The 14,539-nt window shown below is 56.7% G+C and overlaps 1 protein-coding gene across 2 annotated transcripts in view; it reads left to right on the plus strand.

The window, feature by feature from the left end:
- ZFYVE28 (zinc finger FYVE-type containing 28) overlaps positions 1–11,689 on the plus strand; it is a 70,306-nt gene extending 58,617 nt beyond the window's left edge. For both annotated transcript variants that reach the window (XM_060089462.1, XM_060089472.1), the window contains 5 exons: positions 5,740–5,873; positions 7,443–7,559; positions 8,606–8,710; positions 10,888–10,991; positions 11,558–11,689. In XM_060089462.1, the coding sequence (XP_059945445.1) occupies positions 5,740–5,873; positions 7,443–7,559; positions 8,606–8,710; positions 10,888–10,991; positions 11,558–11,689 (592 nt within the window). The remainder of the gene's footprint in view (positions 1–5,739; positions 5,874–7,442; positions 7,560–8,605; positions 8,711–10,887; positions 10,992–11,557) is intronic.
- Positions 11,690–14,539: the final 2,850 nt, after the last annotated feature.

The following is a 14,539-nucleotide window of genomic DNA, read 5'->3' on the forward strand; positions in this document are numbered from 1 at the left end:
CCCTTGACAGATACATGATTTGCAAAAATTTTCTCACATTCTGTGGGGTTTTTCACTTTCTTGAAGGTACCTTTTGAAGCACAGAAGTTTTTAATTTTAATTTTTGTGTGAATATGTGTTTCAGTTCTCTTGGGTAGATACCTCAGAGTGGAGTTGCTGTGTCATACTGTTTGAGGAACTGCTGAATAAGATATTTGGTTTTGGTTGCTGTGTTTTTGGTTTCACACCTAAGAAACTGTTGCCTAATCCAAGACCACAAAGATTCCTGTTCTTTTCTAAGAATTTTTAAGAATTATTTTAAAGAATTTAAAATTCTAAGTTTAAGAATTTTAGAATAGATACAGGCCTTTGATCTATTTGAGTCAATTTTTGTATATGGTATAAGGTAAGGTCTAACTTCATTCTTTTGTGTGTGGAAATGCAATTCTCCCAGAAAAAAAAAATTTTATTGAAGTATAATTGATTTACAATATTGTATTAGTTTCAGGTTGTACGACATAGAAATTCAATATTTTTATAGATTATACTCCATTTAAAGTTATTCTAAAATACTGGCTGTATTCGCTGTGCTGTTACAATATGTCCTTGTAGCTTATTTATTTTATACTTAATAGTTTGTACCTCTTAATCCCCTATCCCTATCATGCCCCTCCCTCCTTCCCTCTCCCCAGTGGTGACCACTAGTGTGTTCTCTATATCCATGAGTCTCCTTCTGTTTTGTTATATTCATTTGTTTGTTTTATTTTTTAGATTTCTGCATGTAAGTGATAACAAATAGTATTTGTCTTTCTCTGTCTGACTAATTTCACTTAGCATAATACTGTCCACGTCCATCCATGTTGTTGGAATTGACAAATCTTCATTCTTTTTTATGGCTAAGTAATATTCCATTGTATGTATATACCACATCTTCTTTATCCATTCATCTGTTGATTGACATTTAGGTTGCTTCCATGTCTTGGCTATTGTGAATAATGCTGCTATGGACATTGGGGTGCATGTATCTTTTCTGTTTTCAGTTTCTTTAGATATATACCCAGGAGTGGAATTGCTGGATCATATGGTAGTTCTATTCTTAGTTTTTTGAGGGACCTTCCATACTGTTTCCCAAAGTGGCTGCACCAATTTACATTCCCACCAACAGTGTGGGAGGGTTCCCGTTTGTCAACATCCTCAGCAACACTTGTTATTTTTGGTCTTTTTGATTATGGTCATTTGATGGGTGGGAGGTGATATCTCGTGGTTTCGATTTGCATTTCTCTGATGATTAGCGAAGTTGAGCATCTTTTCATGTGCTTTTCATCTGTATGTATTCTTTGGAAAAATGTCTATTCGGGTCTTCTGCCCACTTTTTTTTTTTTTTTTTTTTTTTTTGTGGTACGCGGGCCTCTCACCGCCGTAGCCTCTCCCATCACGGAGCACAGACTCTGGACACGCAGGCTCAGCACCCATGGCCCACGGGGCCAGCCGCTCCGTGGCATGCGGGATCCTCCCAGACTGGGGCACAAACCCGCGTCCCCTGCATTGGCAGGCGGACTCCCAACCACTGCGCCACCAGGGAAGCCCTCTGCCCACTTTTTACTCTGTTTTTAAAAATTTTTTTTTATTGAGTTTTATGAGCTGTTTATATATTTTGGATATTAACCCCTTATTGGTCATATCTTTTTCAAATATTTTCTCCCATTCAGTAGGTTATCTTTTCATTTGGTCGATGGTTTCCTTTGCTGTTGCAAAAGCTTTTAAGTTTAATTAGGTCCCATTTGTTTATTTTTGCTTTTGTTTCCTTTGCCTTGGGAGACAGATCCAAAAAAATATATTGCTATGGCTTATGTCAGAAAGTGTTCTGCCGGTGTCTTCTTCTAGGAGTTTTATAGTTTCCAGTTTTCCATTTAGGTCTTTAATTCATTTTGAGTTTATTTTTATATGTGGTGTGAAACAAATGTTCTAATTTCATCCCTTTACATGCAGCTTCCAGTTTTCCCAGCAGCACTTATTGGAGAGACGGTCTTTCTCTATCTCAGCACCATCTTTTGCAAAGACCCTTCTTTCCTCATTGGATGATCTTGGCACCTCTTTTGAAAATCAGTTGCCCACAAATGTGTGGGTTTATTTCTGGCCTCGCAGTTCTCTTCCATCGTCATGTGTCCTATGCCAGTGCCTCAGTCTTATTTACTGGCATTTCATACTAAAGTCCACGTCATGAGTGTGAGTCCTCCAACTTGTTTGTTTCTTTTTCAGGATTGTTTTGGCTGTTCTGAGTCCTTGCATTTCCATATGAATTTTAGGATCAGCTTGTCAACTTCTGCATGGAAAAAGAAAAGGCGGCTGATATTTTGATACAGATTGCATTGAACTTATTGACCAGTTTGGGGAGTATTGCCATCTTAATGATATTAAGTCCTCAACCATGAACATAGGATGTCTTTCCATTTATTTAGGTCTAATTTATTTCAGTGATGTTTTGTAGTTTTCCGTGTGTAACTCTTGCACTTTTTTGTTAAGCTTATTCCAAATATTTAAATCTTTTTGATGCTATTGCAAATAGGGTTGTTTCTTAATTTCATTTTCAGCTTGTTTATTGCTACTATATCTTAATATAATTGGGTCTTTAACAGTAACTGCTTTATTGATATATAGTATATATACCATTCAGTTCACCCTTTAAAAGTGTATAATTTTTGCTGTACACCTGAAACTAACACAACATTGTAAATCAACTATACTTCAATTTTTTAATTATTAAAAATATTACTATAAAAGTGTATAATTTAATGGTTTTTAGCATGTATTCACTCTTAACCTGTTGTATTGATGCCAAATCCATCAGCTCTCTTCGCTACTTAGACTTTTCAGTTCCCTTTCCTCTGCGCTCCCCTGTCCTAAATCTTTTTTTTCCCTACTTTTTAATTTTGGCAAAATACATATAACATAAATTTTACTATTTTAACCGTATTTAAGTGTACAATTCAGTGGCATTGTACACATTCACAATGTGGTATAACTACCACCACTCTTTATTTCCAGAACTTTTCATCATCCCAAACTGAAACTCTGTCCCCACTAAAGCCCCCTTTCCCAGCACCCGGAGCACCCGGCACCCACCATCTGCTTTCTGTCTCTGTGAATGTGACTCCTCCAGGGACCTCACATAAGTGGAGTCACACAGTGTTTGTCCTTTTGTAACCGGCTTCTGTCACTGGGCATAATGTCCTACAGGTTCATCCGTATGGTAGCTGGTGTCAGAATTTTCTTCCTTTTCAAGGCTGGATAATATTCCATTGTATGGAGGGACCACATTTTGTTTATCCATCATCTGTTGATGGGCACTTGGGTTGTTTCCCCTTTGGGCTCTTGCGAATAATGCTGCAGCGAATATTGTGTATAAATATTTGCTTGGGCTCCTGCTTTCCAATCTTTTGGGTGAGGCTGTGAACTGAGACTGGGGGTGTTGATGGAAGTTGACACCCTGGACAGTGATGGTCCATCCCCTTTCCTTACTCAGCTCCCAGGACAGGGGCCGCCAAGTCCACACCCCCCAGGCAGAAAGTCAGGGGCTTCGTCTCTGGAAACCTGGCAGGTGGTCTGGGAGGGCAGAGATGTAGATCATCACGAGGGTCCCAGCCTCGCCCTCAGCCTCCCACCACTCCTCCACGTTCTGGTGAAATAGTACTTATAAGGGCACTTCCCTGGTGGCGCAGTGGTTGGGAATCCGCATGCCAATGCAGAGACACGGGTTCAAGCCCTGGTCCGGGAGGATCCCACATAGCATGGAGTAGTTGGCCCCTGCGCCACAGCTGCTGAGCCTGCGCTCTGGGACCCGCGAGCCACAACTGCTGAGCCCGCATGCCACAACTGCTGGGGCCCGTGCGCCTGGAGCTTGTGCTCTGCAACAAGAGAGGCCGCCGCGGTGAGGGGCCCGCGTGCAGCAACGAAGACCCAATGCAGCCAAAAATAAATAAATAAAATAAATAAATTTTTTAAAAAAAGAAATATTACTTATAAGCCAATGTTCACGTCGCTAGGGTGTGCCAGTCAGACGTGCACTCGTGCATCTCTGCTTGGCTGAGCAGGGGGAGCCCATGAAGCCAGTCTGGGGCCCTCTCCAGCCCCAGCTCCCCCTGCACTGAATTCTCAGGCGCGTCACATCTCCGAGCTTCCTGATGGTTTGACACCAAGGGACGTACCCCTAAGTGAGACATCGGGCGGCTGTGTGCGTCTCTCTGCCGTGTCAGCGAGGGTTGTCCACATCCCCAAGGGGCCAGGGCTGCTCACCCCCTACGATCAGGCGGGCCATGGCGTGACAAGATGACAGTGGATTCTCCTCCTCCATCACTGGTGGATTTTACTGGAACTTCCAGAACTGCCCTGAAGATTCTGCCACATTTGCAGTTGCACAGGGCAGGGTCTTGGGTGTGTGCCGACCATGGCCCCTGGGCTGAGGAGTGTGCCAGCTTCACTGAGATGGTGCCAGAGCACCTCCCCAAAGTCATCCACCAATTTACACTCCCACCAGTGATGCGAGGGCGTCCGTTATTCCAGCCATGCCAGGAGGCCACTCCAGGGCCTCTCTCTGACAGGGGTCTCTGCATTTGAGGCAGGCATGAAAAAACCCAACTCCCCCACAGAAAAGCAGAAACAGAGATAGGGCAGGCCACTGAGGGCAACTTTTAAAAATTATAATGAGGGACTTCCCTGATGGTCCAGTGGTTAAGACTCCACCCTTCCACTGCAGGGGGCACGGGTTCAATCCCTGGTCGGGGAACTAAGATCCTGCATGCCTTGCAGCGCAGCCACAAAAAAAAAAAAAAATCAGAAAAAAAATTATAATTAATGTTTCTAGATAGATAAAATATTTCACATCCATGAAACAACAGAGAGAGCAGGAAATTAAAAACCTGGTAGCAAAAATGTCAAGGGGAAAGTCGGAGAAAAAAAGAGGAAATTTCCCAGAAAGTGGGACAAAACGGCCCATAGAAATAGAAGATGGGAGATAAATAATTTAAGAACAGGACAGTCAGTGGACGCCCTAACAGTCTAGGCTCAACTGCGGCCACTACTTAAGGCCGCAGGGTGACCCCTGAACAGCAGAGCTAGCAGCACCTGCAGCAGGACCCCTGGGCCGTGGGAAGGGAAGTGCATGGTGGGGACGAAGGACGGGTCTTAGTAAAAGGAGCACCACGACCTGGGGGCTTAAAATAGCAGAAATCTCTTCTCTCACAGGCGGGAGGCCAGAAATCTGAAATCTGACAGGGCTGCCCCTGCTCCGGAGGCTCTGGGGGAGGGTCCTTCCTGCGTCTTCCAGCTTCTGGTGGCTCCAGGCACCCCCAGGCTTGTGGCCACATCACCCTGATCTCTGTGTTGTGGTCACTTCGCCTCCTCCCCTCCCCCGTGTGTCTGTGTGTCCTCTTCCGTCTCCCACAAAGACATTTGTCCTTAGTTTAGGGCCACCAGATAATCCATGATGTCTCCTCTCAAGATCCTTACCTTGACTGCAGCTGCAAAGACTTTTCTTCCAAACAGGTCCTGCTGGCAGGTGCAGGGGTTGGGGTGTGGACACATCTTTTGGGGGCCCATCAGCCCACTGCAGAGGGTGTGAGTAGGGGCAGTGACTCTCCCACAGGAGGAACTCAGCACGTGGCGTTAGCCCCAGTGCGCTCCCGCAATGAGGGGGCCTCCGGGCAGAGATTTTGCCTTCCCTCGCCCCTCCACCTGTGCTCCTTTGTTTCCTTCTCTGCACAGCGGCTTCACAGCTGGCTCCTGCCCCTCAGACGAGATGGGGCTGGACGCAGGCCCCGTGGCCATCAGAGAGAAGATCCGGTCCCGGTTCCACGGCAGCCACGACCTGATTCACCGCCTGTTTGTCTGCATTTCAGGTGCCACTTCTGGGCCTGGGGCGGGGCGTGGGCTTGGGGACACACGGGGGCAGGGGGGCGTGCTTTAGGGGAGCGGCTGGCCCAGGTGCGGGAGGTTCCCCACTGATGCTGGGTTGCTGGGGTGTCGGCCCTGCCTGGGGCCTTCTTCACCGCGTCACTTCATCGTTCGCCTGCGAGCCCTGCCATGAGCCCGGCCCGGTAAAGATGCAGGCGTCGTGCTTCGCCAGGCCCTCCCGTAGTGGGTGGAGGACCCCATTCTGGTCCCAGTGGCCCCTCGCCGCCCACACAGGGAGACTGTTCAATTTGTAGGTCAGAGTTCATTGTGCGTCCTGTCCCGACTGATGTTGCTTCCTTTCCTCTCTTGGGGTGGCAGACAATGGGGATGATGACTGTTTTGTCTCCCTGGGGAGTTCAGTGAGGGGAGTGAGCACAAATGGTGTCTTCTTAGCAGCGCTTTCCCTAGGTTTGTGTGTTCTGAATAGCTGCCGCATTATCATGGTTTAAAAGTATGACAAGTGTGCAGTGAAGTCCGCCCTCTGGGCCTCCTGCCTGCCCTTGCCCGACACCTCCCCGGGGCAGCCGGGTTCAGACAGTGCCCGTCCTGCAGCCCAGCTCCCCTGGCCTGGAGTTTCCGCGGCACTCCCGGGCCCCCGGGTGGAGGGGCAGCCACGGGGCAGCCTGTGGACTGGCGGATGCTGCAGAGTCAGGGTCATGATTCCCCGGGGTCACTCCGCACTGCTGAGGGCCCCTCAGGCACAGCCCCCAGCCAGGCCAGGTGGGGGCACGAGGACCTCAGAGTGACTCTGAGCTTCGGTTCAGACATCTGCTGGAATCCACTACACGGGTTTGTTTAGAGGTCTGGGGAACATCATGCCAGCTGGTACTCAACACGGCCGCTGGCACGCAAGGAAGCCCCCGGAAGCACCGGCCACGGTATCAGTGCAGTGATGGGTCCCAGGGCGCCCATGTGCTGCTGGGATGTGCACGGTCACTCCCTGGCTTTGCTGTTAATGGCAGCCCCTCGTGCCCATGAAGAGCTAGCAGCGCTCTTCACTGAGAAGGGCCGAGTCCACCTAATTGAGGGACAGAGGAAACCTCTGCAGGTGAGGGTGGGAGAAGCCTTGTCCTGCCAGGGAGCAGGGGGCGGCTGGCGGGGGGTGCCGAGGAGCCGGCGCTGGGCCCCATGTCTGGGCAGGGTCCACCCTCGGCCCCCCCAGCCACGTGGAACCTCACTGCATCCCCGCAGTTGAGGTGGCCGTGAGCGGAAGGTGCTGCCATGTGGGTGGGCACAGTTGGGGGCTCTGGGGTCGTCCCTCAGTGAGGGGCCAGGATAAAAGCCTGAAGGCGAATAACTGACCCCTGGGGGAGGGCTGCTGGGTAGTTTGCCCCCCTCCGCCACCTTCCCTTGACTCCTGAGCTTTTGCTTCTGCCAAAGGAGATGTCACGGGGGCGGGGCAGCCTCTTCTCGCGCCCACTCACCCGAGGACATGTTGGTCTCTGACCATGAGTCCTGGCTGGGTTCACCAGCTGCCAGCACCTAACCCCCCCTCCTCGGGCGTCCTCACCCAGGCGTGGCCGACCAGCTGCAGACCAACTACGCCAGCGACCTCAGAAGTATTCTCAAGACCCTCTTCCAGGTCATGGCCACCAAGCCGGAAACGGACGACAAGGAAAAGCTAAAGAAGGGTGAGTGCCAGCTCGGGACAGGCTCTGAAGCCTAGGCTGACCATCGTGCCCACCGCCCCCTGGATGTGGTGGGCCTGTGGAAATCTGCACCCCCAGACCTGGCATGGCACCGCCACCCGCCTTTTGTGGGCAGAGGGGCACAGGCCCCGGATACCCTGAGAGGTGGGCTTGGGGACGCATGGGGGTCACAGCCCCATGTGCCCACGCCCCAGCCAGGCCACCCCACTTCCGACAGCTGACGGGCCTGGAGACGGGACCTGGAAGCGGTACACTGTCACTTCTACCAAACTCCGTCTGTCAGAGCAGCCAGAGGCCAGCCAAGAGCCAAGGAGGGGACGTGGGTGCCCTGCTCGGGGGAGTGGCCGTCTGTGAGCTGCCTCACATACTCACACACGCATGCACACACACACGCACACAGAACAGAGTTACTTGGTGAGGGAGCAGGTGTCAGGGAGGGAATGCTAAGGCACAGGGAGCTTGGCCCCTGGCTCCCTGGAAGGAGGTGGCAGGGTCCGAGCGTGGGGAAGGGGCCCGACCCCTGCTCTCCCACCCTCTGCTGGGCTGAGGCTCCCATTCTGGGCGAGTGGCCTCTCATCATAGGGGCTTCTGCTCAAGAATGTCTGGACACACAGGGCAGCCGGCCCAGCCCTGGAGGGCACGTCCTCGCCCACAGGGAGGAGAAGTCTGTACTGTGTGTCGACCCAGCTGTGCCCCCCAGGGTCCACACCACTGGACCACACTGCCCCCATCTGCCAGGGAATTCTGGGCGGGGCTGCCTTCTGGGGCTGCCTTCTTGCTCTGCAAGCAAGGACGGTGGGCCCTGGGGCCAGGGGCCCATAGGCAGAACCAGCTGCACACCTGAGGGCACTTGGACGGAAAGGCCTCCCGCGGGGTCAGCACCCAGCCTGCAGGGACGGTGGGTGAGGGCTGCGGTGACCACTCCGCATGCAGGACTATGGGTTGTTCGGGGGTTACTCCCTGCTGGCGGCACCTCCCAAGGACAAGCGGTGGCCCATTGACCCCAGCGGCCACCCTCTCTCTTCTAGTCACCCAGACCCTGCGGAGCGCGGCCTTGGAGGACTGCGCTCTGTGCCAGGAGACCTTGTCATCCTCCGAACTCGCAGCCAAGACCCGAGATGGAGACTTGGAAGGTGCGTGAGGTGCCGGGAGCCGGGGGCCAATGCACTGCGTGCTGAGCAGAGAGCAGTAGCCCTGTCTGGATGTTTCCACCGCTCTACCCTGGACTGCAGGCTTGGGGCGGGCAGCGCTCCTCCAGCGGGGGCCCCTCCCCAGAAGCCTAGACGTGCCGCTTCCCAGGGGGTGCAGCCTCTTACTCCAGCTTCCCTCCTGGGCTCCCAGGTTGGGCACAGGTCTTCTGAGCCGCCGCCACCTAACCTCAGGCCCGTTACTGAACATCTCAGCCTGGGGGGCAGGGGGAGGGCGTGAGGAGCAAGGAGATGCTGGGGTCCAGGCTGTTGGCCACAGCTGGAAGTGGCTGGTCCCAGGCCACAGGCACACTGCCGACCCCCCAGTGTTCACCTGCCCCGCAGGAAAGGCCTCCCGTAGCGGCCTGCTCCCCCATTAGCCTGGAGGTCGGCCGGCTGCAGGACCGGTGGCTTGGCAGTCAGGGAAGCAGCGTCCAAGGTGGGCTGGGGGCACTGGCAACACATCTGTGGGGAGGGGGCCGCCCAAGGCCTTTGGAAGGGGCTGGAGGCCTGGAGAGATGCTCAGACGGGCAGTGGCAGATGGGCCTGAGCGAGTGTCGAATGCGACTGGAGCTGAGAAGGAGGCGGCTAGCCCCGGTGTGCCTGGCCGGCGGCGCTGGTCCCGGCTCAGGGCCTCCCTCGCACTGCCTGGTGACCCGGGTGTGCAGTAGGGCTGCCTTGGCCGGGATCCCCTGGGGGCAGCCGCACAAGCTTCCCTGCTTCCTAAACGCCCTGAGCCCTGGTCTTCTCTACCCTCCTGTGAAAATCGCACACGGTGCCATAAATAGAACGCCCGCCGGGAACTCGAAACCCCCTGCTCGAGGAGCGTGCGGGTGGTGAACTGCGAGGTCTGGAGGGGCCCAGCCCACAGCCAGGGCCATGTCCCCCCGTGGGCCGCCAGTCCAGCCCCCTCCTGGGAGTGGCTCGCAGGGCAGGGCCTGGACCCAGCAAGTCCTCAGGACCCTCACCATCCTCCTCGGGCAGGGGTCTCGACTTGTGTGTTGGAGCTGGCCTCTTGGCCCGGCATGGCCCCGGAGCTGCCGGGCGCCATCCAGGGCGTCACTGGGGCCGGCCAAGGATTTCACACGGGGGCGGGGGCAGGTGGCAAGCATGAGAAGCCATCTCCCTGCAGTTAGGGGTGAGCTGATGGGGTCTAGAGCAGAAGCAGGAGAGCTGGGTGGGAGGGGTCGGGGGGAGGGGTGGTTCTGTGTGCAGGCAGGGGAGGGGCAGGTCCTCAGGTGCAGGTTGGTGAGGAGAGGGGGCGAGAGGGAGGCGAGGAGACCCCGGTCTCTGGTGGGCGGGCGGCCTTGCTGAGTTCCCTTGGGGGTTGTGTGAGAGTGGACGGGAGACCCCTGAGCCCACGCTGTGGCCCCAGGGAGCCGTCCAGTTGTTCGCTCCCCCTCTGGGCGGCGGTACTGGGCTCAGGGTTGGTACGCAGTGGGCATTTTATGTCTGGGGTGGGAAGAAAGGCATGTCCCCCCATGCAAGATGGCTTCTCCCAGCGCCGTCACACACCCTCCCACCCAAATTCCAGAGCAGATGCCCAGAGGCTTCCCCCAGTGATCGCCTGGAGAAGTGACATGGGACAGGCCCACAGGCAGCTGCCGGGCTGCACAGGTGTCAGAAGAGGCCAGGGCCAGCCTCGGGCTCTATGAGACGCCCTCAGCACCCTCTCCTCAAGAACCCAAGAAGAGCTCTGGGGTGGGCGGGGCTGATTGACGGAGGGGTCCACAGGGGGGGCTGATTTCTTCATTTCTCAGCCCCCGTTTGTGCCCAAGGGCCCTGCCAGGTTGGGTGCCGGCTGGGAGAGGGTTGTCCGGGTGGACGCTCCCTGCCCATGCCCCGAGTCCTGGGGCGAGGTGCAGGCCTCAGCTGGGGTCCGATCGATGAGCATGGCCGACAGCTGCAAAGACTGACCCGTCCATGGGACACCGTCAGTTTCCTGAAACCGCAGCCGGTACCGAGCCTCAGGGAGGACCAGAAGGGGGAGTGGGGGACAGGCTGCCCCACTGAAGGCTCCTGCACACCCGCCAGCCTCCAACCCCCACCCCAGCCACCGGTCCCCACTGCTGCCACTGCACGGGTCCCTCTGGCTGACATGTCCCCCCCTGTCGTTGTCATAGACCCGCCCGAGTGGGTCCCGGATGAGGCCTGCGGCTTCTGCACCGCGTGCAAAGCCCCCTTCACCGTCATCCGCAGGAAGCACCACTGCCGGAGCTGTGGGAAGGTAGGTGGGGCGGCCAAGGTCGTCTCGCGGCCCCTTGGGCTGTTGCTGCGGGCATCCCAGGGGCCGTCACAGACGTGGCGCCTAGGTCCGGGAGTCTGGACCGATGCCCCGGGGTCCTTGTGCAGACACCCCTGAGCCCTGGGCCCTGCTCTGCCTTGGCACAGGGTGTGGACTCCAGGCACTCCGCCCACTGGTTGCGATGGTGCAGTGCCCAGTCCCGGCCACTTCAGACCTGGGGACGGGGAGGGGATGGAGGGTCTGAGTAGGAGCCTGTGGCAGCCTGGGTATGGGGCCAGGACCCCCTCCATCGGCCCAGCCTCCTGGCCAAGACCTGCGCCAGGTTTTCCTGAAGGTTCCAGCCCCACAGGGGGGCCGGGAGACACCCACCCGCACGCCTGGGCTGCTCTGGGTGGGAGGAAGGGCAGGAAAGCCGGCGGCGCCTGGGGCTCCGACTCTGTCCTTGCTGCGCGCCCCTGAGAGGCCAAGGTCAGGAAGGGGTGAGGCGCAGGGGCTGCTGGGAGCCCTGCCCAGCCCACCGGCCCCGCCTCCCACCCCTCGCCTTCCAGATCTTCTGCTCCCGCTGCTCTTCACACTCAGCGCCGCTGCCCCGCTACGGGCAGGTGAAGCCCGTCCGTGTGTGCACGCACTGCTACATGTTCCACGTCACGCCCTTCTACAGCGACAAGGCGGGCATCTGACATGGTGCCCCAAGCCCGTGAGGGCCCCAAAGGACACCAGGGAGGAGGTGCCGAGGAGGAGGCCTCCGGCCATGGGAGGGTCTTCACCGCATTTCATCCAGCTGCCGCCACCACCGCTGCCAGGGCTGCAGGCCGCCCTGACTTCCAGAACGTCCAGGGCCTCCGTCCCACCCGCCCTGGCCTCCGCATCCGTGGGGACCTCAGGCCAGCCGCAGGGGCCAACAGGAGGTCACTTCAGCCAGTGGGGGGACCTGGGGGTGCCAGGCGGCTGCCTGGTCAGGGTGGGCTTTCCTCCTGCCCATCCGCCTGCCCCCCTGCCCTGCTGAGATGCGGCCTTGAGGCTGAACTGTGGCAGAAGGTCCGCCCTGGAAGGGAAAAGTGGGGATGGTGTCTGAGCTCAGGGCAGCCTCGGCCCCTGGGGCTGAGTCTGGGGAGATGGTGGACACCTTTGGGGGGTGGCGGGGGGCGGGTCCTGGGGCACTGCAGGGCTTCCCCACATGCTGGCCAAACCAGGAAGACTAGGCTGTCCTTTCTCTCTCCAGGGCCCTGAGCCCACAGCTGCCCACCCCCTGCTCCCCTCAGGACCTTGTCTCAACAACATGAGTCTCATTTCTTGTCGGAGAGGGGACTTGCAGAAGCAGGCCTGGTGGTCCTCTGGGCAAGCAGGCGTGCCCCTGCTGCGGTCTGCCCACCCTGGTCTGCCAGCCGACGGCGGGGTCAGGCGGCAGGCAGAGGTTTCCCAGCTTCCGAGGCCAGGGCTCTCCAGGGAGCTGAGGACCCCCGGATGTTGCCCGCTTGGCTGCCACTTCCCCCTTCCCTCTGCACCCCTGGGACCCTGGCACACCTCCTCAGACCCCAGAGTGGCCCTGGGCCCCAGCACGGACACCTCCTCAGGCTTAAATCTCAGGCTTCACATTGCAATGACGATTGCAGTTTTATTTTTAGAGAGATGACACACCTACTGCTTCTTTTATAGGGTAAAATCCAATTACTATTTGACACTGGAATACACACGCACAAAATCAGCTTCTGTGGGAGAAGAAAAGCATATAATGGAGGGTATATTATGTATGGAGATTATTTTTATTTTCTAAATGCTGTAATTCAAAACCATTTCCATAAATCTATTTAAAGATTGCAGACACTCTTATTCCTCATGTCAACATGGATGGACTCCTTTTTCTCTGTCTGGCAGGTGACGGGGTTCTTGCTAAAGTTCATTGTCCTCTAGGAAGCTGGGGGCTTCTGGACTCCTGGGGCAGTCGAAGGGCAGGACTTGACTTCCCACCAGCCCCCAGGAGAGGGGTGGCCGCTCCCCGCCAGCTCCCACTGCCTGTGCTGGCTCCAGCCTCCCCACTGCCCACCCACCCTGCCCAGCTCCTCTCCTCATGTGTCTTCAGCTCAGACCCCTGGCCTCTGCGTGCATTGGGGTGGGCAGTGCTCTTGGACACCCCACCTGGGGCCCTGGAGAGAATGCAGGAGGGCAGACCAAACCCTGGGGTTCCCAAGGCGATGGGGCCTTCCTTTGGGACTTGGGTGCCCAGTCCCTCTGAGGTGGGCGTTGGGAGGCCAGAGAAATGGGGGCATGGCTGCAAGGGGCCCCAATGGCCACCACACCCATTTTCTTTCTGGTAGGTGAGAAAGTGTTTCAGAACACAGGGGCTCCTCTGAGCAGCGCTGAGTCCTTTGGGAGCAGAAGAGAAGTGGCATCCAGGCAGACCTGTGTTCTTAGCTGCCCAAGACCAGGCCTGCCCACCTGTACAGAGTCCCTCCCACTCCTGTGGATGGCGGTGCCTGTATCACTGGCTGGACAGGAGTGCCTTCAGGAAGTCAGCCCCCTGCAGGAAGCCCCCGTGAAGCTACACTCTGGGGGTCCCCCTCCCTCTACTCTAGGTACCCACAGTTGTCACCTTCCAGACCTGGGACGTGGTGGTCCTCCTCACTCACCAGGTCGGGGTGGGAGAGGGAGTGGAGACCCAGGAAGGAGGGTCTGCCCCGATGCTCACCCTCAGCCCAGACACAGCTGCCCTCCAGAGGGACGGCCTAGACCCCAGCGAACAGAGGGGTGGTCTCCAAGCCAGCCTTGGGCCGCTTTTGTGCAGTGGGAGGGGACGGCAGCCCACACCCCAGCTGTCCTGCAGGAAGGCCTGTGGCAATGAGAGCGCCAACGAGGGTCAGTAGCCGTCCCACCTGCCCAGAAATTGGGATTTTCCACGCTCAGTGGGGGACGTGTGGTCACTCTACCCTTCTACAGGGCTGTCCCCACCCCAAGGGTAGATCCAGGACCTGGGGGTGGGGAGGGGTTGGTCCAAGGCAGAGTTCCCCACTCAGGAACGATCTAGAAGGAATGACCTGCTGCCCACCTACAGCAGGGGCTCGGGACTGGTGGGGGCAGGGGTTTGGGATCAGCCCTTGGGAGCCAGCCTTGGACCTCGAGCAGGTGCCCTTCCGGAGCCTCAGCTTCCCCGTTGTCACCATCGTTGTCCTCGTTCCTGTTTCTGTTTCCTGAGGGCCGTCCCCTCCACTCCCCATGACAATCCTTCGAGTGACACTCCCTTGAGGGGGCAGGATCCCATGTCACAGATGGGGAACCGAGGCTCACGGAAGTTAGCAGGCGGCCCATCTGGGCCACGGGCCTTTAGGAGGGTCACGCGAGAGGCAGAGGGAGCCCTGTGACCTGGGGGTGCTGGGAAGCACCGGCCCAGCTGGCTGGTCCTGGAGGGCCATCTCCAGGGAGGGCAGCTTGGACACACAGCGCCCATGGCACACCGTGGGCTGGTGGCAGGAGGGGGGCTGGGGAGCTGCCAGGACCCCGCCCCACCCCCTTTCGGGGCAACACACAGGTCTGGG

This window comes from Mesoplodon densirostris, chromosome 1, assembly GCF_025265405.1.
Source record: "Mesoplodon densirostris isolate mMesDen1 chromosome 1, mMesDen1 primary haplotype, whole genome shotgun sequence".
In the NCBI taxonomy this organism is placed as follows: domain Eukaryota; kingdom Metazoa; phylum Chordata; class Mammalia; order Artiodactyla; family Ziphiidae; genus Mesoplodon; species Mesoplodon densirostris.